This window comes from Podarcis pityusensis (assembly GCF_964106645.2).
Source record: "Podarcis pityusensis genome assembly, chromosome: 1".
Classification (NCBI taxonomy): Eukaryota; Metazoa; Chordata; class Lepidosauria; order Squamata; family Lacertidae; genus Podarcis; species Podarcis pityusensis.
Genome location: NC_138028.1, coordinates 3,378,777 through 3,401,301, shown reverse-complemented (window position 1 = coordinate 3,401,301; position 22,525 = coordinate 3,378,777). Strand labels below are relative to the sequence as shown.

General features: G+C 44.1%; 1 protein-coding gene and 1 long non-coding RNA gene across 2 annotated transcripts in view; one reads left to right on the top strand and one right to left on the bottom strand.

Annotated features, from left to right (window-relative positions):
* Positions 1-19,353, top strand: part of SOS2 (SOS Ras/Rho guanine nucleotide exchange factor 2) — a 41,042-nt gene extending 21,689 nt beyond the window's left edge. Inside the window, exons 10-23 of the mRNA XM_081008669.1 lie at positions 585-1,240; positions 1,386-1,467; positions 2,667-2,789; positions 4,793-4,896; positions 6,257-6,473; positions 8,313-8,432; positions 11,226-11,388; positions 11,902-12,019; positions 13,154-13,326; positions 14,320-14,436; positions 15,080-15,341; positions 16,082-16,126; positions 16,378-16,487; positions 17,496-19,353. Coding sequence (XP_080864795.1) covers positions 585-1,240; positions 1,386-1,467; positions 2,667-2,789; positions 4,793-4,896; positions 6,257-6,473; positions 8,313-8,432; positions 11,226-11,388; positions 11,902-12,019; positions 13,154-13,326; positions 14,320-14,436; positions 15,080-15,341; positions 16,082-16,126; positions 16,378-16,487; positions 17,496-17,990 — 2,785 coding nt within the window. The 3' untranslated portion in view covers positions 17,991-19,353. The remainder of the gene's footprint in view (positions 1-584; positions 1,241-1,385; positions 1,468-2,666; positions 2,790-4,792; positions 4,897-6,256; positions 6,474-8,312; positions 8,433-11,225; positions 11,389-11,901; positions 12,020-13,153; positions 13,327-14,319; positions 14,437-15,079; positions 15,342-16,081; positions 16,127-16,377; positions 16,488-17,495) is intronic.
* Positions 18,553-21,540, bottom strand: LOC308470536. Its single transcript, XR_013982467.1, has 2 exons — positions 19,979-21,540; positions 18,553-19,600 (listed from the first exon to the last, which is right to left on the bottom strand). It is a non-coding gene; the product is annotated as an uncharacterized lncRNA (long non-coding RNA).
* Between the last annotated feature and the right edge of the window lie 985 nt (positions 21,541-22,525).

Sequence of the window (22,525 nt, the reverse complement as noted above, 5' to 3'; positions counted from 1 at the left end):
GGGGGGGGCATGTACAGGAGAGGAAGGTGAAGCCCCCCTGTGCAAGCAGAAATCTGTTTGGCAGTAGATGTTACCTTTGTGCTTAAAAAGCAAGCATGTTTTCTAAACACCTACATTCATCGTGCATACACAAATTGCAACCTGGGCTGTCTGTGGTTCCCATTCAAGCATGAATTCAGTGGCAGGCAAGGATATACAGCTAATGTGTGTGATCCCCATGCTAGTTTGGGGTGTGTGTGGTGCTTTGGCCTGACTTTCATGTGTTTTTAAAGCTCATTTTTGTGGTGGTGAATGTGGCCAGAGGAGTATTTAAATGAAATCAAGCAGCTTAGCCTGATCCTTGATAATGTTTTTCCTCCTAGCTAACAACTGTCGATATTGGGGGAAACTCTTAAACTCATATATTGTGTTGAAATAACAAAAAAAATTAAAAATTGTCCAGTAGCACCTTAGAAAGTTTATACCCAGAACAAACTTAGTTGGTCTCTAAGGTGCTACTGGACAATTTTTTAATTTTATTTATTTATTTCGACTGCATCAGACCAACACGGCTGCCTACCTGAATCATATATTGTGTGTTTTAGGGAGCCAGTGTTTTGGTTCTATAATCGCCAAGTAAGAAGCAAGCACCTTGCCATTAAAAAAATGAATGAGATCCAGAAGAACATCGATGGCTGGGAAGGCAAAGATATCGGCCAGTGCTGTAATGAATTCATAATGGAAGGGACGTTGGCACGAGTTGGAGCCAAACACGAGCGACACGTCTTTCTTTTCGATGGCTTAATGATCAGCTGCAAAGCCAATCACGGTCAGTCGCGGCTCCCGGGCTACAGCAACGCAGAGTACCGACTGAAGGAAAAAATTGTCATGAGGAAAGTCCACATAGTTGATAAGGATGACACATGTGAATACAAGAACGCCTTTGAACTGGTCCCTAAAGATGAGAACAGCTTCATGTTTGCGGCCAAGTCTAGCGAGGAGAAGAACAATTGGATGGCGGCTCTGATCTCCCTGCAGTACCGCAGCACCCTCGACCGAATGTTGGATGCAGTGCTGTTGAAAGAGGAGAATGAGCAGCCCCTGCGGCTCCCCAGTCCGAGTGTCTACCGCTTTGCAGTGGAGGACTCCGAGGAGAATATCGTTTTTGAAGACAACCTTCAGAGCCGGAACGGAATTCCCATTATCAAAGGTGGAACCGTAGTGAAGCTCATTGAACGACTGACCTATCACATGTATGCAGGTATCTGGCTTTCTTACCTGGAGGGTTGATATCTCTCTTCATTGCATTATTGGCATGGGGGAAAGGACCAGTTGTTAACTAAAACCAGGTCAGAGATCTTTCATGTGATAATTGTATTTAAACTTATTCCTGTTTGCTTTTCTAGATCCTAATTTTGTGCGTACTTTTCTTACCACGTACCGCTCATTTTGTAAGCCCCAGGAACTCCTAGCTTTGTTGACAGAACGGTAAGTTAAAAAAACCTCAGTTACTTGGCAATTGATTTAGCTGTTACATTTGCAATAAGAAGTTAAGCAGATTTCTTGTGTTGGCACAATCATCTTGGAGCTGTCTATTCTAAGGGCTTTTCCTAACTCTCTTCTGTTCTCCAGAGTCCATTAAGTGTTTAATTAAATAACGCTTTTAGGCTCGTGTGGTCTCTGGCAATCTGAAGCTAAAACAGTCTGGCCTAAACCGAAAGCAGAATGTGTACTGAAAAAATTATGTTGCTTAAGGTTGATTTTCTGTGCAAAATATATCCCTAATAAATCTAAAATGAAGAGAGCCAAAGAAGGGTGGCGTCAAATTTGGCCTATTGACAACACGACTCTGGATCTTAGCTTCTCAGTTGGCTTTATAAACCTTCCAGCTGGGAAGAAAGGCTTGAAAACAAAAGAGAGAGATTGCAGGAAACTGATCAAGTCATTTTTAAAATGTTTTATGAATGTATGATTTTGTGAGAGGCCTGTTAAGAAGCATTGGATTGGCAGCACTAAGGCTCGTCCCAACTGTCCAGAGAATGTGAGGTCAGATAGCAGTCTGAGCAGAAAACGCAGTAGGACTTGAGGAGAGAGACTCCCTTTCTACAGTGGATCAGCGATTTTAGTTTTTAGTTACTGTAGAAATTATCCCTGAAAGTACAGTATTGTGTCCTAGTTTTTAAGAAATTATTTCTTGGTCATTCTGGTCATTCTGCGAATTTTCTATAACATTGGAAACTGCACTTCATTTGTGCAACTTCCATGGGTATGTTAAGACATGATAATCATGTCCAGAATGACTCTGGGAGATAAATAATATTCCCATTACTGGAATTTAAAGTAGAAGCCAGGAAAGGTAATTGTTGAGATATCGAGGGAGCAGAACTTCATTTTGCAAAAGCATCGAAAGATATAGAAACATTCTTGACCTTTTGCTATTAAAAAAAAAGTCTTGGGGGGATGCAAAAATTAGAATATCAGAATTAAGATAGATATAATAAATAACAGGCTATTTGCAGGTTAGGGAATTCAGTGCCCTAAAATCAACAGCCTTAATATGTCTCAATGTTAGCACTTTATCCCCCACCCCCACCCAGTTATGGATCAGAATGTATTCTAAGATAGTTCTCCTTTCTTTGTATTCTGGATGTCATGTAATTCACCTTTCAACTCCTGTTTATTACTAGATTTGAAATCCCAGAGCCTGAGCCAACAGAAGCCGATAGGCTGGCAATAGAGAAAGGAGAACAGCCAATCAGTGCAGACCTTAAAAGATTTCGCAAAGAATATGTCCAGCCAGTGCAACTCAGGTTTGAGCTTTCATCTCTTTCTTAGAATCTGACTTAAACCATCAGGGGGGAGAATGTGTGGGTTACCTCATTTCATGTGAGAGTGCACAATGCTCATATTGCTTGGGAATGGACCTGGTTTATGTGGGGAGGCCAGACAGTGCAATACTATACAACCCCTTGAGTTCAGTGGGACTTCCTCTTGCGTAAGGATGTGGTAGGACTGCAGCCTGGGAGTTTACCCTGGAAATCAGTGGACATGGTACCAAGAGAGGGTGCAGCATAGCAGCTAAAAATGTGATCTGGGAAATTCAGACCTCTCACTGGGTGTTCTTAGGGGGGGAAAAACCTTTTCTCGCAGGATGCACCGTCTGCAAAATGGGGGTAATAAATTGGCTCACCTTACAAATTATATTGTAAGAATTACAGTGATTAAATGTGTAAAGCACTTAAACAGCTAGGAATGATTACAGGGTTCCCCACGCAAAGCAATATAAATTACATTACCAGGCTTGTAGTAAAAATTATTATTATTAATTTGATTTCTTACCTGCTCTTCACTATAAGGTCCCAGGGTGGGTTACAGCAATTTAGCAATACAAGCTTAATGCAAACAGTGTAAAGGTCTGTGTTAATGTTAAGTAGTACAGTGGTACCTCAGGTTACATACGCTTCAGGTTACAGACTCCACTAACCCAGAAATAGTACCTCGGGTTAAGAACTTTGTTTCAGGATGAGAACAGAAATTGCACGGTGGCGGCACGGCGGCAGCGGGAGGCCCCATTAGCTAAAGTGGTGCTTCAGGTTAAGAACAGTTTCAGGTTAAGAACGGACCTCCGGAACGAATTAAGTACTTAACCCGAGGTACCACTGTAGTGAGAAAGATAATAGTGAAAGTATCTAATTCATAAGTCACAGATAGGTCAGGGCAAATGGTGGACTCTCTATTGTTGTTTGACCAGATGCCCACGTAATATTGGAGGTGTTACTGTGGCACTACAAGGGAGAAGGGTGAATTTTCACTAATATTGTTGGAAGATGTTTCTGCTTCCCTTATGAAAAACATGAGCATGATCTTGGGAATTAACCTGTGCCTAAATGTGTCTGAAATAATACATGTACTGGGGAGAGTCCAAATTGCATACCTCTAAGGCAGATTATGGGTTGTAGCCAGCTAAGTTTTACCCATTGAAATGGATGAACCTAATTTAGCAATAGGGACGCGGGTGGCGCTGTGGGTTAAACCACAGAGCCTAGGACTTGCCGATCAGAAGGTCGGTTGTTCGATTCCCCGCAACGGGGTGAGCTCCCGTTGCTCGGTCCCTGCTTCTGTCAACCTAGCAGTTTGAAAGCACGTCAAAGTGCAAGTAGATAAATAGGTACCTCTCTGGCAGGAAGCTAAACGGCGTTTCCATGCGCTGCTCTGGTTCGCCAGAAGTGGCTTAGTCATGCTGGCCACGTGACCCACATGACCCTCGGCCAATAAAGCGAGATGAGCCAGCCCCAGAGTCGGTCACGACTGGACCTAATGGTCAGGGGTCCCTTTACCTTTAATTTAGCAATGTCCATTAATTTCAGTGGTTCTACTCTTGAGTTTGTGTAGCATTGATGCAACTCAATGTTTTGGATTAACTATTAGGAAGTTGTTTTGTGGGTCTTCATATGTGTGTCTGATATCTAGGCCTGTACTTACAACTTTCCACTTGAAGCCTTGCCTTCAGATTTCCTACAACAATGAGAGTTACGCGGTTCAAGCTATTTTGGGAGAAGATGTGTGCTCCTAGTCCCTATGTCTGTGTAGAGAGATTTGCAGTTTGTTAGACACAGGGGATTTTAATCCTCTAATCAGAAATTAACTTGGTGGCTCACAAAATAATCCACATTTTTAAAAAAAAATATCAGAAAATGCCATCCATCTCTAGGCTTGATTTCTCCTTGGTTGAACGTGTCTGCCTCAGTCTGGGTTTATGAAAACTAAACTGGTGGCATTTTTTTCTTCACCTTCCACTTCTTTTCACCCCCAGGATATTAAATGTGTTTCGGCACTGGGTGGAACACCATTATTATGATTTTGAGAGAGATCAGGAGCTACTTGATAAATTGGAAACATTTATTTCCACTGTAAGAGGTACGTGTCTTGAGTTGACTTTTGTTTAAATTGCTCTGTCTCATCTGCTATGTGGATTTAGCATCTTAAGAAATTCTGAAAATTTTGCTTGGCTGTGCTTACTCAGAAGACAATGGTATTTACAAGCACTACAAGCCGACGACATTCTGTCAGTTTCCTTTCCATTTAACTTTGTTTTGCAACAGGAAAAGCATCTCAGTTTCATAACTTCAATCAGAAGCTCTTTGAATCTGTGTCTTGCTTCTTCCAGGAAAAGTTCACATATAAAGTAGTGCTGTAAATGATTTAAGAGCAACTTCACACATGGTTTTTGTCAAAAACTATGTGTGCAAGGTGGCTTCAGTCAGCTCTCCGGGAGCCTGCATGTTTGCTCGTTCAAGCTAAGCCATAGTTTGTCTTAGCATTATGTGCAAACTGGGACACTGTGTACATAAAGGTGTAGCCCTTTGGAAGAGCTTGACTTGCACTGATATATTTAAACTGCTTTCCCCAGCCTATTCTATAACTCATCCAATGAAGCTGGTAGTTGGCAGATTCAGAGCAGACAAAAATAAGTACCACATTTTTCCGTGCATAAGATGCCCCCATGTATAAGACGATCCCTATTTTTTTAACCCAAAATTAAGAATATGCACTATCCGTGTATAGGACAACCCCTTACTTTAAACTTCAAAAATTTAAGGAAAAATACAGTCTTATACACGGAAAAATACGGTACTTCTTCACATTGCACACAATCAGACTATGGCATTCACTCCCACAAGATGCAGCAATGGCCAGCCAACTTGTATAGCTTTGAAAGAAGATCAGAGGAAATCATGGAGATTATGATTGTCAGTTGCTATTATCCATGAAGGCCATGTTCTGACTCCACTGTCAAAGGCAGTATGCATTTGAATACCAGCTGATGGGACTCACAGGTGGAGAGTGCGCTCTTGTGCTCAGGTTCTGCTTCTGAGTTTCCCATGGGCATCTAGTTAGCCGCTGTGAAGTCAGGATGCTGGTTTAAACAAGCCTTTAGCCAGTTCCAACAGGGCTCTTTTTATGTTCTTACATGGCATACAGAGCTTGAAAAAAGGCAGGGCTGATGAAGAATACTAGATGTGTACATAAGGTGTTAGAGGGGATTGTTGAACAAGATTTCCAGAGATGGGGGGCAGTGGATTCATTGCTCTGTGCAGTGGTACAGCGCACGCTTCTGCATACAGAAGGTGGCCATTTCATTTCCTGCAGAATTGGCCATAAATTCAGCCACCGTAAAATCCCAAACCAGTGAATATGGAACTGAGCAACCCTGCCACAAAATAATTAAAGCATCTGTATGATCTTCCCTTCCCACCGTATCCAATATGTCTTCCAGGCAAATCCATGAAGAAGTGGGTGGAATCCATTGTCAAGATCATCAGGAGGAAGAAGCAAGCTCATGCAAACGGCATTAGCCACAACATAACTTTTGAGAGCCCTCCACCCCCAATTGAGTGGCACATCAGCCGCCAGTTTGAGACGTTTGACCTCATGACGCTGCACCCCATAGAGATTGCTCGGCAGCTGACTCTCCTGGAATCTGATCTCTACAGGTAGAGTGTGTTCTGTTGGACCTCCATCACCTGACGAACCACAGAGTGCTCCTCTCCTATCAGGTTCATTGGTGCAGATTCAGTCTGAATGGTATAGGTAGCAGTATGAGGACTCCCATACCAGTATATTCCAAGTGCTCACCGTCGGTCTGTGGTATTTATGTCATGCACCAATCAGGTGCAACATATCAAAGTAGCTGAGCAGTCAAGGGAAGAGCCATGGTGATGCACATTGTCCCAAGGTTAGTCCCTGATGTTGTTGTTTAGTCGTTTAGTCTTGTCCGACTCTTCATGACCCCCTGGACCAGAGCACGCCAGGCCCTCCTGTCTTCCACTGCCTCCTGCAGTTTGGTCAAACTCATGCTGGTAGCTTCAAGAACATTGTCCAACCACTTCATCCTCTGTCGTCCCCTTCTCCTTGTGCCCTCCATCTTTCCCAACATCAGGGTCTTTTCCAGGGAGTCTTCTCTTCTCATGAGCTGGCCAAAGTCTTGGAGCCTCAGCTTCAGGATCTGTCCTTCCAGTGAGCACTCAGGATTGATTTCCTTCAGAATGGATAGGTTTGATCTTCTTGCAGTTCATGGGACTCTCAAGAGTCTCCTCCAGCACCAGAATTCAAAAGCATCAGTCCTTGATAGCTCCAATTAAAAGGTAGGAAGATGGGGGAAAGACTTGAAGGGACAGTCCAGGACTAAATGGACCAATAGTCCGTTTCAAGGTAGCTTCATGCACACAGATGAACCAGGGAGTCTCTGATTAAAATCTCTCTTACCTTTAAAGAGTGCTTGGATAATAAATGTAAAGTGGTTTGTTTATTCTCCATTAGGTATTTGGGAGGCATCCAACCTCATCCAGTTACCCAAAAAAAGGGAGGGTGCTTGGATCATTCTAAAGTGGGTGCTCTGATCTTTCTGAAGTACAGTATAAATCATAAAGATTTATACAGCAAAGCCATAACTGGGGGTTTCTGAAAGGAGAGGATTAGTAGAAATATGTTGTTTTTTTAATCTAGCACTTCTTTAGTTAGTGCATCTAATACTTAGTTTCTTGTACAAGTGATCTGATACTTAATAGGGAGGGTGAATTATAGAAACATAGAAACTTAGTATTGGAAGGGGTCCTAAGGGTCATCTAGTCCAACCTACTGCAATGGTAAAGGTAAAGGACCCCTGGACGGTTAAGTCAAAGGTGACTGTGGGGTTGTGGCGCTCATCTCGCTTTCAGGCCAAGGGAGCCAGCGTTTCTCCACATACCAGCATGACTAAACCGCTTCTGGCACAACGGAACACCATGACGGAAACCAGAGCGCACGGAAACACTGTTTATCTTCCTGCCGCAGTGGTACCTATTTTTCTCCTTGCACTGGTGTGCTTTCGAACTGCTAGATTGGCAGGAGCTGGGACAGAGCAACGGGAGCTTACCCCGTCGTGGGGATTCAAACCGCCAACCTTCCCATCAGCCAGCCCAAGAGGCTCAGTGGTTTAGACCACAGCGCCACCCGCATCCCCCACTGCAGTGAAGGAATCTCAGCTAAAGCATGCATGAAAAGATGACTGTGTCATTTGAAAAACGAAACAAGCCTAGAATGATGGAATCGGCAGACCTCAGATTTAGAAGAATTGGGCCACTGATTAATTAGCTGAAATTGATGTCCTCATGTAAGCTCTGATTCCCCTTTCTGGAAAATTGCTGAGCAATTGCTGAGCAGCAGCCCACAGTAGCAGACATGTGACCACCATATCGCATCTCTTGATATCTGGTATCATCCCTTCAGTAGCATTAATGTCTTCCTCAACTTTCCATATCTCATATTCGTGGGCTTGTCTGTTTCTGTTTCAGGGCTGTCCAGCCATCTGAACTTGTTGGGAGTGTGTGGACAAAAGAAGATAAAGAAATTAATTCTCCAAATCTGCTGAAAATGATTAGGCATACCACAAACCTTACGCTTTGGTTTGAAAAGTAAGTGGTGAATCAAGTAGAGGCATCACTTTGGTCACTGCCCTGGGAGGCTCTTGTCAAAGAAGGCTATGAGAACACACATTTTTCGTCAGGGAGCCGGACAATAACTTTCACTGTGCCATTGAGAGCGTGCTCACTTATGGCTTATGTGTGTGGTACGGAAGCTGTACTACCCAGGACAGGATGAGGTTGTGCAGGGTTGTTAAGGCAGCAGAGAGCATTGTTGGCTGCCCACTCTCCACCTTAGAGCAGATTTATGCCACAAGGTGCCATAGGAAGGCACTGGACATAGTAAAAGATCCATCGCATCCTGGTCACTGTCTCTTCGAGCTCTTGCCGTCGGGACGGAGATACAGGACGATGAAGACAAAAACGAGCCGTCTTAAGAACAGCTTCTTCTCCAGAGCGATCTCGGCCCTGAATGGGAAGCCCGGACTTTGAAAGTCATCTAATCTCCCTTGCTGTATTATACTGTATTGATTAATTAGAGTTTTTATGGAGCAGTCAAGTAATTTCGTTGTCCCCGAAGGGGGCAATGACAATAAAGATATTATTCTATTCTATTTATCTTTCAGACCAAAGCAGAATAGGAGCAGGAAACTCCATATACAGCCAAGTCCAGTACCACCTAGTGACTAAACTGTATAATAACACCATTCACACAACTCCTAACCTTTGCATTATAAAATGTTTACTGAACATTTACAGTTTCCATTACAGTCGTACCTTGGAAGTCAAACAGCTTGGTTCCCGAACGACTTGGCTCCCCAACGTCCCAAACACGGAAGTGACTGTTCCGGTTTGCGAACTTTTTTTGGAAGCCGAAGGGCTGACAGGACTTCCACAGCTTCTCATTGGCTGCAGGAGCTTCCTGCAGCCAATCAGAAGCTACGCTTTGGTTTTCGAACATTTTGGAAGTCGAACAGATTTCCGGAACTGATTCTGTTCGACTTCCAAGGTACGACTATTTGTTATGTTCTGTTAGTAAGGCTTGGGCCCCTTAAAAAAAAGCATTGCAGGTAACTTGCCTTTTTCAGATTAATCTGATTATAGTCATTCCATACCTTTCTTCTTGTTGCTTATCACCTGAAATATTTTTTTAAAACTATTTGAAAGTAGAAGGATACCTGATGAAATGAACTAGAATAATAAGCCATGATCAACAGGGCCATTCACTCGTGTTGTACCTGATTTTTTGGTGACATTTGCCTTTATAGTATATCAGTTTGAAAAATGCTTAATTTGAAAAGCTGTAGTCAGCTGAGCATGTCCCTTCCTCCCGTCTTCCCGTTACCCCTTAAACCTCTGTGATTGATGGTTGATGGTATGTGATTGCAGTGGCCAGGAAAATGGAATGTTAGGAAGAGGGAAGCAGCATTGGAACAGGTGTTTCGCAATGGTTATTAGGAAGAAGAAGGCAGCAAGGAAGAGGATAGATGGTTGGTAGAAGAGAAGGAAATGAGGGAAGAACTGGGTAAATAAAAACGGGTTTTCTCTGTCTCTCTCTGTCTCTCTGAAGCAGGCATCAAACCAGCTTCATGGTTGATAGAGTGGTTTCAAATCCCGCCTGATCATCATAGATAGATAGATAGATAGATAGATAGATAGATAGCTTTATTGTCATTGTCCCATACAGAACAATGAAATTGAAAAACTACATAAAACATTTAAAAACCCCTAAAAACTCTGAAACCCCATTTTAAAATACACTATAATATACTATACTATAAAACCCCCTAAAAACTCTGAAACCCCATTTTAAAATACACTATACTATAAAATACACTATACTATAGAGACCCCGTATGCTGTGTTTAGAACCAGAATTGCATTTGCATAGAAACTGTTTCTCAGGCGGCTAGTCCTGGCCTTTATAACCCTATACCTTCTTCCAGAAGGCAGAAGCTGAAAGAGATCATTTCCGGAGTGCGTACTTTCCTGCGCTATCTCTGCCGCATTCTTATGGCACCTGGCAGCATAGATTTGATCCAAGGTGGGAAGAGTGCACCCAATAATTCTCTCCACAGTCTTTACAACCCTGGACAGCATTGTTTTTTCCCTGACCGTGCAGCTCCCAAACCACACACACAGACCATAAGTTAATACGCTCTCCACAGTGCAATGGTAAAATGCCATCAACAGGTCCTTTGAGAGATTGTTTTTCCAGAGGATTCTGTACCATCATGGTACAGAATGGCTTTGAGGGGCAGGTGGGAGCCACCTGCAAAGTCCCCAGTGCAGCCGACAGTCACAGTGTATTGCCCTCTTCCACTTCCTGAGATAGCATGTGTACACATATTTCCAAATTAGATTTTAAACTTTGAGGAACTGAAGAGATAATTTTGTGGGAACAGCTAATGATAAAAAGGAGGAAGCACTTTTTATTTAATTTTAATGTATGAAACTGGCAGGTGCATCCTTCTGGAAAACAGACATGGTCTTCATCACGTTCTAGTTTCTTTTATGCAAGGATATTTGTGTGGTATAATAAACAGAACATTTGGGTAGGATCAGAGACGCGTGGGTTTGAAGCGCTGCCCAGCCATGAAGGTTACTGAGTGGCCTTAGGCAAGTCATTCCCTCAATGGACCTCAGCAGAATGAGCCTCCTGAACAGATGGCGTCTACGGGAGGCTCTCAGTTGCAGAGTGCAGCCATTGATTTGGTACATAAGGGGTGAGATTATTTTTTTAGATATCCTGATTCTTGGCTTTATACACCAAAACCAGCAACTTGAACTTAGCATGGTAGCTAAAAATGTATGGAATTTATCTCCCTCTTTCTCAAAAATTAGGTGCATTGTGGAAACAGAGAACTTTGAAGAGCGAGTAGCCATCTTAGGCAGGATTATAGAAATCTTGCAGGTTTTCCAAGACTTGAATAATTTTAATGGTGTCCTGGAGATTGTAAGTGCAATGAATTCTGTCTCCGTGTACAGATTGGATCACACATTTGAGGTAAGCTTTGGTGTCTGGACCAGTGTTGGAAGTGTAGCCAGCTTTTTAAAAACTAAAATTATCCACATTTAAAGGCTAATGAAGCTCTGGGAAAATATATGTGGTTGGGATGGAAGGGTAGAGTTGCTTTTCCAGAATCAAGCCTGTGTATCTCAGAGCTCGCAGAGATCCTATCTTCCCATTTTGCTTTGTGCTCTGCCAAACTTCAACCTGGTGGATAGTACCGGTAATGTTTTTTGGCAGTTTCTGTATTATGAACATTTTTATTGTTTTTTATTTGCAATACATTTTGCAATTTGCTGAGTATTCCTAGTGTCTGTCTTCATATACTGGGTAAAATAGCTTTGGCAGACCCTAAAGCTGACTTTGTAACTTGATTGGCTGAATAATTAAAAAATGAAGATATTAAATGAAATAATGTATAGCACGATCACAGATTTCTGGCTAGTGTTAAATATACTGTAGTATTAAATACAGCAATGTGTGGTTCTCTTTCTCTCCTTGTTAAATTAGGCACTGCAGGAGAGAAAAAAGAAAATTTTGGATGAAGCAGTAGAATTAAGTCAAGATCACTTTAAAAAATACCTTGCTAAACTCAAGTCAATCAACCCACCCTGTGTGCCTTTCTTTGGTAAGTTACAGCACAGAAGCAGAATTAAGGGGCAGTTTGCCATGACACTGTTTTTTGTTTTTTAAAGAAGCTTTCTACATTATTAAACAAGCAAACGTTTTTATGTTACATACTTCTTCTTTCATTCTGTCTCTGTGTACATTTTAAGAGAAAAGTAATGAGTAGCTGCAGTAACTACTCTCAGACTACATATGTGCCCAGTCAGGATAAAGGGGTAAAATTTCTAGATACCCTAAATGATTCTGCCCTAGAACGGTATGTATATTATTTATATTTATATGCCACCCATCTGACTGGGTTGCCACAGACACTCTTGGCGGTTCCCAACAAAATATTAAAAACACAATACAACAAAAGACCTAGTGCAAGATGTAAGTGTTGCCAAGCCATTTGGCAACAGTGACTACAGTGTAGTGCTGGCAAATTACAACGAACCTGTCCAATTCCCAAGAAAATCCAGCATGGTCACAATAGACTTCAAGGGAGGAAATGTTCCCAAAAGGCAGAGATTTGTACAAAGGAAGTTGAAATGCAAGGTCAAGAGGGTCAAATCAGTCCAAAATGCTTGAGAGTTGTTTAAAAACAATATCAGAAATTCAGCTGGCATGTATACTACAGATAGGCACCACCAAGGCCAAAAGGCATAGATAACGAGAAGAGCCAGGGAAGCTGTTAGAATGAGCTTCCCTTCCTTTACTTGCAGTCTTAGGTAAAGGGACCCCTGACCATTAGGTCCAGTCGTGACCGACTCTGGGGTTGCAGCGCTCATCTCACTTAACTGGCCGAGGGAGCCGGCGTACAGCTTCCGGGTCATGTGGCCAGCAGGACTAAGCTGCTTCTGGCAAACCAGAGCAGCACACGGAAACGCCATTTACCTTCCCGCCGGAGCGGTACCTATTGATCTACTTGCACTTTGACGTGCTTTCGAACTGCTAGGTTGGCAGGAGCAGGGACCGAGCAACGGGAGCTCACCCCCTCGCGGGGATTTGAACCGCCGAACTTCTGATCGGCAAGTCCTAGGCTCTGTGGTTTAACCCACAGGGCCACCCGCGTCCCTACTTACAGTCTTGGTCATGAGCAAAAAAGATGGCATGAATGTGGAAAACTTAAAATCTTTTCCTGTTCCCCAATTAGGAATATACTTAACAAATATTCTGAAGACTGAGGAAGGGAATCCCGACTTCCTTAAAAGACAAGGGAAAGGATTAATCAACTTCAGCAAGAGGAGGAAAGTGGCTGAAATCACAGGAGAAATCCAGCAGTATCAAAACCAGCCATATTGCTTACGGGTCGAACCAGACATACGGGTAATGGGAGAGCATGGGTGGTCTTGGCTGTGTGCATGTGAAGGTGACAGAAAACTCTTTGGTGTTCTGCCGAGGCTATGACAGCAGCTGCAAATGTGAAGTTGAGGCTCACATTTAGCTGTGCATATCTCAGAGCATTTTTAAAAAGCAGAGACATCACCTTGGCAACAAAGGTCTGTATAGTTAAAGCTATGGTTTTCCCAGTAGTGATCTATGGAAGTGAGAGCTGGACCATAAAGAAGGCTGATCGCCGAAGAATGGATGCTTTGAATTATGGTGCTGGAGGAGACTCTTGAGAGTCCCATGGACTGCAAGAAGATCAAACATCTCCATTCTGAAGGAAATCAGCCCTGAGTGCTCACTGGAAGGACAGATCCTGAAGCTGAGACTCCAAGACTTTGGCCACCTCATGAGAAGAGAAGACTCCCTGGAAAAGACCCTGATGTTGGGAAAGATGGAGGGCCCAAGGAGAAGGGGACGACAGAGGACGAGATGGTGGGACAGTGTTCTTGAAGCTACCAGCATGAGTTTGACCAAACTGCGGGAGGCAGTGGAAGACAGGAGTGCCTGGCGTGCTCTGGTCCAGGGGGCCACGAAGAGTCAGACACGACTAAACAACTAAACAACAACAACAACAGCAGTCTCAGAGCATCCATTTTCCAAGCTGTATTTGCTAAATGTGTCAGTTAAACGAGCCTAGTTCAGAACTGGGCACTGCTCCACTCTGGGCACCCTTTGCTAATCTGAAGTGAGCATCATGTTCTGAAAATGATGTATGTTGCTCAAGACGGGGAAACAGCTAGGCTAGGTGTTCGCCAACTTCCTTCTCATGGCATTCTGTGAATTCAGTGCAGGGCATAAGGATGGGTTGGCCTGTCGAACTGCTGCCTCAAACACAGCACCTTTTCCCTCAAAGACGGGTCTGGGCGCATCCAAGTTTGTAAATGGGAATTTTTATTCAGTTTGGTTGAAAACGTATTTTTGTCTTTCCAGAGGTTCTTTGAAAATCTGAACCCCATGGGAAGCTCCCCAGAGAAAGAATTTACAGACTACTTGTTCAACAAATCGCTGGAGATTGAGCCTCGAAACTGCAAGCAGCCCCCTAGATATGTAAGTCCCTTGGGGTGTCTTCGATTCTGTTTAAAAGTGTGTACATATGATTTGCACTTTTTTAAAAAATGGGTGGAGCAGGAGCTTCTTTGTACGTAAAGATGCAGGTGGTTGCTTGTCTGAAGGGAGGGGTGGCTGGACCTCAGTCCTATAAGGCAGGTGAGAGCAACCAGTCTACATTCTGGGGGGCTGCATGTGGTACCCCAATGCCTTCAGAAACTGTGTCTTTTTTCCTTCCCATCAAAATCCCTTCCTTCCAGTTTGTTTACTCTGTTTCTTGACTTTTAAAAGTGTTCCCCCCTCTTTCTATGTAGTTTCAGAACAACTGGGCGGTATTTTATTTGTTAAATATTAATTGATGGGATCCCCCTCCCCGACATTTTGGCTTGGAGAAAATGCGTTTGGTTTTCGTATCACACTAACGTTGGAAGGAAATTATTTTTACTTGCTTTGCAGAACAGAATTGGCCTATAGTTCGGCTAAAAAGAAAAACCTTGTGTAGACTTACTTCAGAGTAACCCCGTAAAACCCAGTTCTTTCAGATAGCTGTTTCTTCGTCGTTAAACGTTTCCTGCACTGTTTTGTTTCCTTGCAAGGCATATGTGGGAGGGAGATCTCTGAAATGGCTTATTTCTCACTCTAGCCCAGGAAAACAAACTACTCTCTGAAATCTCCTGGAATAAGGCCCAATGCCGGCAGGCACAGCTCCACGTCGGGCACATTGAGGGGCCACCCAACGCCTCTTGAAAAGGAGCCCTACAAGATCAGTTTCAGTAGAATTACAGAAGCCGAACACGAGTCTGCAGCGTCAGCACCAACCTCGCCAGTCATACCATCCACTCCGCCGGTGTCTGCATCTTCAGACCTCAGCGTGTTCCTAGACATGGATCTCAACAGCTCTTATGGTCTGTGTTCTAAGTAGCCTCCAGTGAATTAGTTACACTGATAAAATGGAGCCAAGTGAATTCTTTGTACCTCTTGGCTTGAAGACAGGCACGGGGGATGGAAATTGCTCTCCTCCTGTGAAATCTGATGGGTGACTTGGTCCATATTTTGAGCCTCTCCTTTCTTCCGCTATTCTTCTAAACCGTTGCAGCCTGTTTTAAAATTAGTAGCCCTGATTGTTTTTAATGTTGGTTTTATTGAGCTGAAATGGAGGAGGGGCAACAAGCAGGCTGACTGTGGTTTGGTGGGGTGGGGGTTCAACCAAACACCTGGCATCATCTGATTCATTAAAAATGTGTTGCTCTTAGGACTTCCCTCATCCTTTTTTGAACTTTGAAATTAGGGTAGGAGGTGACTTCCTGCAGTTTCTATAATGCTGATTGGAAACTTCAGACAATTTTGGGCCCAGAATATTCAAAGTCCTGTTCATAAATTAAGAAACAAATGGGTTTATCAAGCACTGGATGCATGTTCATCCTGCAAGAAATGAACCTGAAAGTTCTTTTTAGGTAGGTGTATGCTGGAGTAAATGGTCCAAAGAACCCATGGTGTCCTTTAAGCAAAGTTTTGGTAGCAGAAAATTATGTCCTTATTTGGCAGGCATTGTATGAGCAACCAGTACTCGGCCTTTCTCTTATTTTCTTAGCCGACTTGGGCAACGGGACATGCAAATGATCTCCTTTCCACCTTATCTTTACAGGTAGCAACAACAGCATATTTGCGCCTGTCTTTTTGCCGCAATCAAGTGAGTACTTCAGGATTCCCTTAAACAAATTTGTTAATTTCTATGGACTTTGACTGCCGGCAATAGAGAATATTTCTATGCTAGTCTCTTGTTTAAAAAACCAGCCAATTTCACAAATTTGCTGTACTTCTCTGTTAGAAATGTTGAAGTCATAGAGATTGGCTTCTGAATTCCTTGAAGGCCTTGATGGTAAAGAGCAGCAAAAGTTAGACGTGACACGCTCTCTTACTTCTCTCTCCTCCCTCATTCAGAGTCGTTCTTCAGCTCATGTGGGAGTTTGCATAAATTAAGTGAAGAGGCTCTGGTTCCTCCTCCTCTGCCTCCTCGCAAGAAGTTTGATCATGATTCTTTGAACTCCAAGGTATGTATGTAGCCAGACACACAAACTCAAAATGCAGTGTGCCAGCCGCTTCCATGCTGCAGCTGCGGGAATGTTCAGGGTGGCAATATTAATATTGTTTATTAATATCCTTCCTAACTTGCATTAGCAAGTTCCTTTACTTAGCAGAGTGCATTCCCCTTTACACAGCAGAAAACTAGTTGCAAAGTCGTGTGAGTTTCTTAAGACAATACGTAGTTCCAGCTGGCTTGTCCAGATTGAAATGTGTTCTAATATTTTCCTGGTAAGACCCCTTGAATCCCTCCTAAAAGAATAAAGATACTACAGTCTTGTTCATAAGCAATAAAAAGAAAGTTTACTCACGATCAGGCAGAGCAGAGAGTGATCCCTGAAGGCAGGCTTAAGGCTTAAAGTTACAAGTGTATAAAAACAGGTTTACCCCATATGTGGGTTGACCTAATGACTGCAGTTAGCAGTCTGGGAAGTTCACAGGACGAAAGGAACATGGAAAAGAGGGAGGGTGGCAGCAGGCCTTGGCCTTTTACCAGGTCTGGAAAGATCACGTCCACCCACTAGTCACATGCAAGGAAGGATGCTCCAGGCCAGGAGGAACAAGAAGTTTCAACCGGCTGGACCAAACATCCCCTGCATGTCCACTCTAGCAAAACAAGGAATGTTGTACTTGACTGCTCCCAGTGGATTACATCCCACAGCAGCAGCCTTCTCAAAAGTAGCTGGACCTATTTGTGCTACTGGAGATTTTGAGATGTCCTTCTCCAGGGGAAGAGCTCCTTTCATTTTGCACAATCAGGTTCGGTTAGGTGGTGTGTGCTTGCATGCCCGAGGGGCTGCTGTTCAGATTGGGGTGTGAGAATACAAAATTTGATTTTAAAAAGCAGATTTGTGGAGAAGATAGAGAGGTATGGAAAAAAACTAGTGCAAGATCCCTGTTCTAAATATCCTTCTGCTTTCATGCTACTCTGGGAGCCTTGCTGCATTCTGGGTAACTTCTCTTCTCTCGTGTTCCAGGGCGGTTCCAGATCCGATGATGATCCTCCCGCTATCCCCCCCAGGCACCCACCTCCTCCAAAGATACAGCCCCGAGTCCCAGCTTACACTGGTCTGCTGCTAAGCCCTCCGCCGCCGCCTCCCAGAGACCCGCCTCCTCTTCCTGACACCCCTCCTCCAGTGCCCCTTCGCCCTCCAGAGCACTTTGTGAACTGTTCCTTCAATCTCCAGCCGCCCCCCGTGGGACGCTTTCACAGGGACCCCGACCGGCTGCGGGAAGCCAGCACGTGCCCGAACTCGCCCAACACTCCTCCGAGCACCCCGTCGCCTCGCGTGCTGCGGCGTTGCTGTGCGCTCAGCCCAAATCCCAACAGCCTCGCGGCCCCCCCCGTCCCGCCGCGCCACAACTCCAGCCCTCTGCTGCCCAAACTGCCACCAAAGACTTACAAGAGGGAGCTGTCCCACCCTCCTTTGCACAGACACTCTTTGCTCGAGAACGCGGAAACTCCTCAATGACCTTCACAGCAGTAGTCATGGACACTGGAATCGTAGCTGTAAAGTACCCGTTTTCTTTTAATTTATTCCAGCGAGGCAGTGGATTTGGAAAGTTAACGCTTGTACCCAGAGTGCTGCTGGTCGTTCTCAAGCATTGGAGCAGCAAGAACAACCTCCTGCCGCCCTCAGCCTTCATACCCACTTGCAACAGCGTTCTCCTCAGGGGATCAGTAGCACTGCCTTCTCCTCCTCCTCCTCCTCAGTGCCGACCGTTTTGCCAGTACAAAGAATATAGATTTTTGCACTGTAAATGACACACTACACTACTTCTAAACTGACATCAGTTCATTGCACTGAGCCAAATTGCTAGTGGGATATTTTATTTCCAAACTGGAGCACGTGCAGCCTTTTCTACATATGTATTTTTTAAAAAGACCTAGGTTCTCCCGAGCAAGGCTCACTGGGTTGCATTGAATTCTTTTCAGCGGGTCTTGCTTGGGAGACTGCCTAGTGGGTTGTACCTCCAAATGGTAGAATCCCCACCAAAGCATGAAGATGTATATCATGTTTCTGATATTTCTTTAAAAAACAACAGCTCTTCAGCTACCTGCCTTTCAGAAAATATCTATAAATATAAATTCTAAGAGGTTTGTGAATGACCATTACTACTGTTCTCAAGCATTAGTGGATAACATGTCTTATTTTCCATGGATTTTGCTGCTGAAGACTTAGAAGGGATAGGCAACTGAAGAAGAGTAGAGCATGCACTACAAATGTTCTGCACAACATGAGCAGAGCAGGGCGGCCTCATCCAGTTTAGCAGATAGTATTTAGCATGTGTCAGGTCGTGCCTTTATTTGTTCAGGCAAGTGGAGATGTCTTAAGCTAAAAAAGTTGCCTGCTGTTTCAGCGAACAAAGCTATTACGCCATATTATGTACAGTTGTTTATAGTGTATATTTACAGATTGATAACCTGTATACATTTCTGTGATCTGAGGCCTATTCTGCAGTCTGTTACTCCAGTACACTGTCGTAAGCATTTTCCTGCATACCAGGGAAAAAGTTTTTGCCTTCCAGACTCAAAGCAACTTCAGTTAGGTTTTCGCTTTCGTTTCATTATGAGGTCCCCCTTGGGAAATGTGGTGTTTAAACCAGCAAATACCGAATTTCTTTATCTGGACCTTTTTTGAAACTTAAAAAAACAAGGGAGACCTTCATTTGCCCAGCAGAGTTCTGCGTTCTTGAGCTGCAGCTGGCAACCTGAGTCTGGTCCAAGTACTGTAGAAACCAGAAGCCTTTTCTTGACTGGTCTGTGGCCTTTTACTGTGCTTTGTATCAGAGTTCTTAACCAGATTAATAAATCAATTTGGTCTTAATTTTTAAGAGAGTCTGAGCAAGTTACGTTTTCTTTGCAAAGATTGTCAGGCAGGTTACGGATGACAAACAGAACCTTTCTTGCTTATTTGGACCAGAGATGGCTCAGTATGTTTTAGTGTTGGAAGCCTGAAATCTACATGGGTGCCCATTTGGAGGTAAAAATTATTAACCAGTTGCTGCCCAGTAAAATTGTTCTGTATCTCCTGCTTGAGGTGGAATCCCTGACCTGGACTTCTTGGGCTGGTACAGAAACCTAAAAGAAGGAAAAAAGAGAAACATTATCAATTTTGGGGAAATAGTTCTGAACAAGGAGATGGAAGAGTGCCTTGTTCCTAATTAGACCAGCCAAAGAGACAAAATCTTAAGTATATAAATTATTATGGGAACACTTGGGAAGCAAATACACTTGGGAAATCTTGCCTTTTGTATAATTTCTCGGTATGTAATTGTTTAGCACTCTGGGCCTTATGAAAAAGCTCCAAGGTGCTTCTTCTGACAAATCATTGTTATACTGTCTCACTGGTATACATGGGTACTAAAAGAGTTATTCAGTCCGCACAGATAGGAGCTTGCAGTTTAAAATTGGCCATAGGGCAAAACAGCGGGAGAGAAAGCACAAGGAAGTACCTACTTTTTGTGCCGTTGGAAGATCTTGGGTTCAGTAGCTTGGCATCTTGTATCAGGTGGAAAGGTTTCTACCCACACCCTGCAAAAGCTAGGCAAATAGCTTGACCTGGTTTGAGGCAGATTCCTCTGTCCAAGAATGCGGTCAGCTGCATTGTGCATAGTTTAAGCTTTGTTAGAAGGGTTAACAGCCCCTCTGCAGTGCCACAAATCCAACTCAATGGTGTAATGTTGGAAAGTGTCAATCACTTCTCCTACCTGGGCAGTTATCTTTCCACGAGGGCCGACATTGATGCCGAAATCCAGCATCGCCCGAGCTCTGCGAGTGCGGCTTTTTCCCAATTGAAGTACAGAGTGTTTGAGGACCGCGACATGCGCAGGGAAACCAAAATGCTTGTTTACAAAGCTATTGTACTGCCAACCTTACTGTATGCTTGTGAAATATGGACCACTTATAAACGCCATCTCCAGTTCTTCGAAAGATTCCATCAATGGTGTCTCCAAAAAAATTTACACATCACTTGGGAAGACAGGTGAATTAATGCCAGTATACTGGAAGAAGCAAAGATCACCCGTGTTGAAGCAATGGTTCTTCAACATCAACTTCGTTGGACTGGTCATATTGTGCGGATACCTGATTATCGTTTTCCAAAGCAATTACTCTATTCCAAACTTAAAAATGGAAAACGTAATGCTGGTGGTCAACAAAAGAGTTTTAAAGACTCTAGGCAAATCTAAAAAAATGTACAGTGGTACCTCTAGATGCGAACTGGATCCGTCCCGTGCGGGTCACGTTTCGGCGCTTCTGCGCATGCGCATGACATCATTTTGAGCGTCTGTGCGTGCGCAAGTGGCGAAACCCGTTACTTCTGGGTTGCTGCGGAGCGCAACTCAAACGCACTCATCCCGAAGCACATTCAACCCGAGGTACAACTGTAGTATAAACACTGACAACTGGGAAACACTGGCCTGCGAGCGCTCTAGTTGGAGAACAGCCTTTACCAAAGGTGTCATGGGCTTTGAAGACACTTGAACTCAGGACGCAAGGGAGAAACGTGTGAAGAGGAAGGCATGCTTGGCAAATCTACACCGTGATCAACTCCCGCCCAGAAACCAATGTCCCCACTGTGGAAGGATGTGTGGATCCAGATTTGGCCTCCATAGTCATTTATGGACCGACGGTTAAGACCATGTTCATGGAAGATCATCCTACTTGGCTGCAAGTGATCGCCAAAGAAGAAGAAATTATAAGAATTTCATTATCTATTATTTATACCCTGCCCATCTGGCTGGGCTTCCCCAGCCACTCTGGTGCTAATGTGGGAAAACTGGCTCTCAAAGAGTGGCTGGGAGGAAGGGAGAGCGAGTTAGCATCATGTTCTGCCTTCAGGGATGCAGCTCTGCATGTAGCTTGAATTCCACACAGCAAATACTTTGTGGAATAGGCCTCTCTAAAAATCTGGGCAATATGCACAACAGTTTGAAATCGTCAACCACCACCAATCTGTGAAGAGGGCATCTCATGATTCCTGGTGAGACGGCCATGCCATCGTGTTTTTTATGAACGACCCTGAGATCTTGTGACGAAGGGCGGTAGATAATAATAATAATAATAATAATAATAATAATAATAATAATGCTGCCAGATGTCAATGGGCTTGGTGGTCCACAGGCTCACTTTCCTGATGTCCATTGCCTGTTCCCTCTCTTCCTACTTTGCTGGCTGGTGTCAAACTGCAGTACTGAGAAGGAGGAATGGCCAAGGGAGCTTGCTTGATTTTCAGGTTGCTGATTCGAAAGGTTGCATTTCAGGGCCTTTGTTTTCCAGTGGGGTTGGTGCTCCTCCTGCATGCAGGTTTTTCACAGATTCCACAACATGGTTGGCATCAAACTGCCACATACCCCACCTGTCAGGGAACTGACATCGGAGCTAGAGGCGGAGGGAAGGCTCTCAAATGATGCTGGAGAAGGGCCCAGCAGGGAGAGAGGCAGCTCAGCAGATGGGGAAGCAAATCAGCGCAACACCAGGGATAAAGGGGGGCAGATGGGGGAATCTGCGAGAGGGCTCCAGGTCTCTTCACCGGACACCAGCGGGGAGAGCACGGGTCCTCTGCTACCCACGCCCTCCCTGCGCAGAAGGCTTCCGCGCAGTGAGAGGAGGAGGAGACTGGGTGTCAAACAACTTTTATGTTGGAAAAGGTTTAAGAAACGCCCACTGACGGATTCTGCTAGCGACTGAGGCAGCCACGAAGTGAAGGGCTGTCCAAACAGAAAGGTTTAACAAGGCAACATAGCCAGGAGAGGCGGCAACTTACGCACGAGCAACCCATACTCATTACACCACTCAAGCAGGATTTACTCTTCCCAAGAAAAATGCAGTGAATTATTTGTAAAGCCTGCTGCCAGTTACCAGTCTGCCATTTCTCAATAAGCTTTGCTATTAATCTGCCTCCTGGCCGGAGGGCTATAAGTCACTGTAAGGAAGCAAAAAAGTGGGAAGGAGAAAATCTTGGAGGATGGACAGAGGAGTGAGCTACGAGTCCCAACTGAGGCT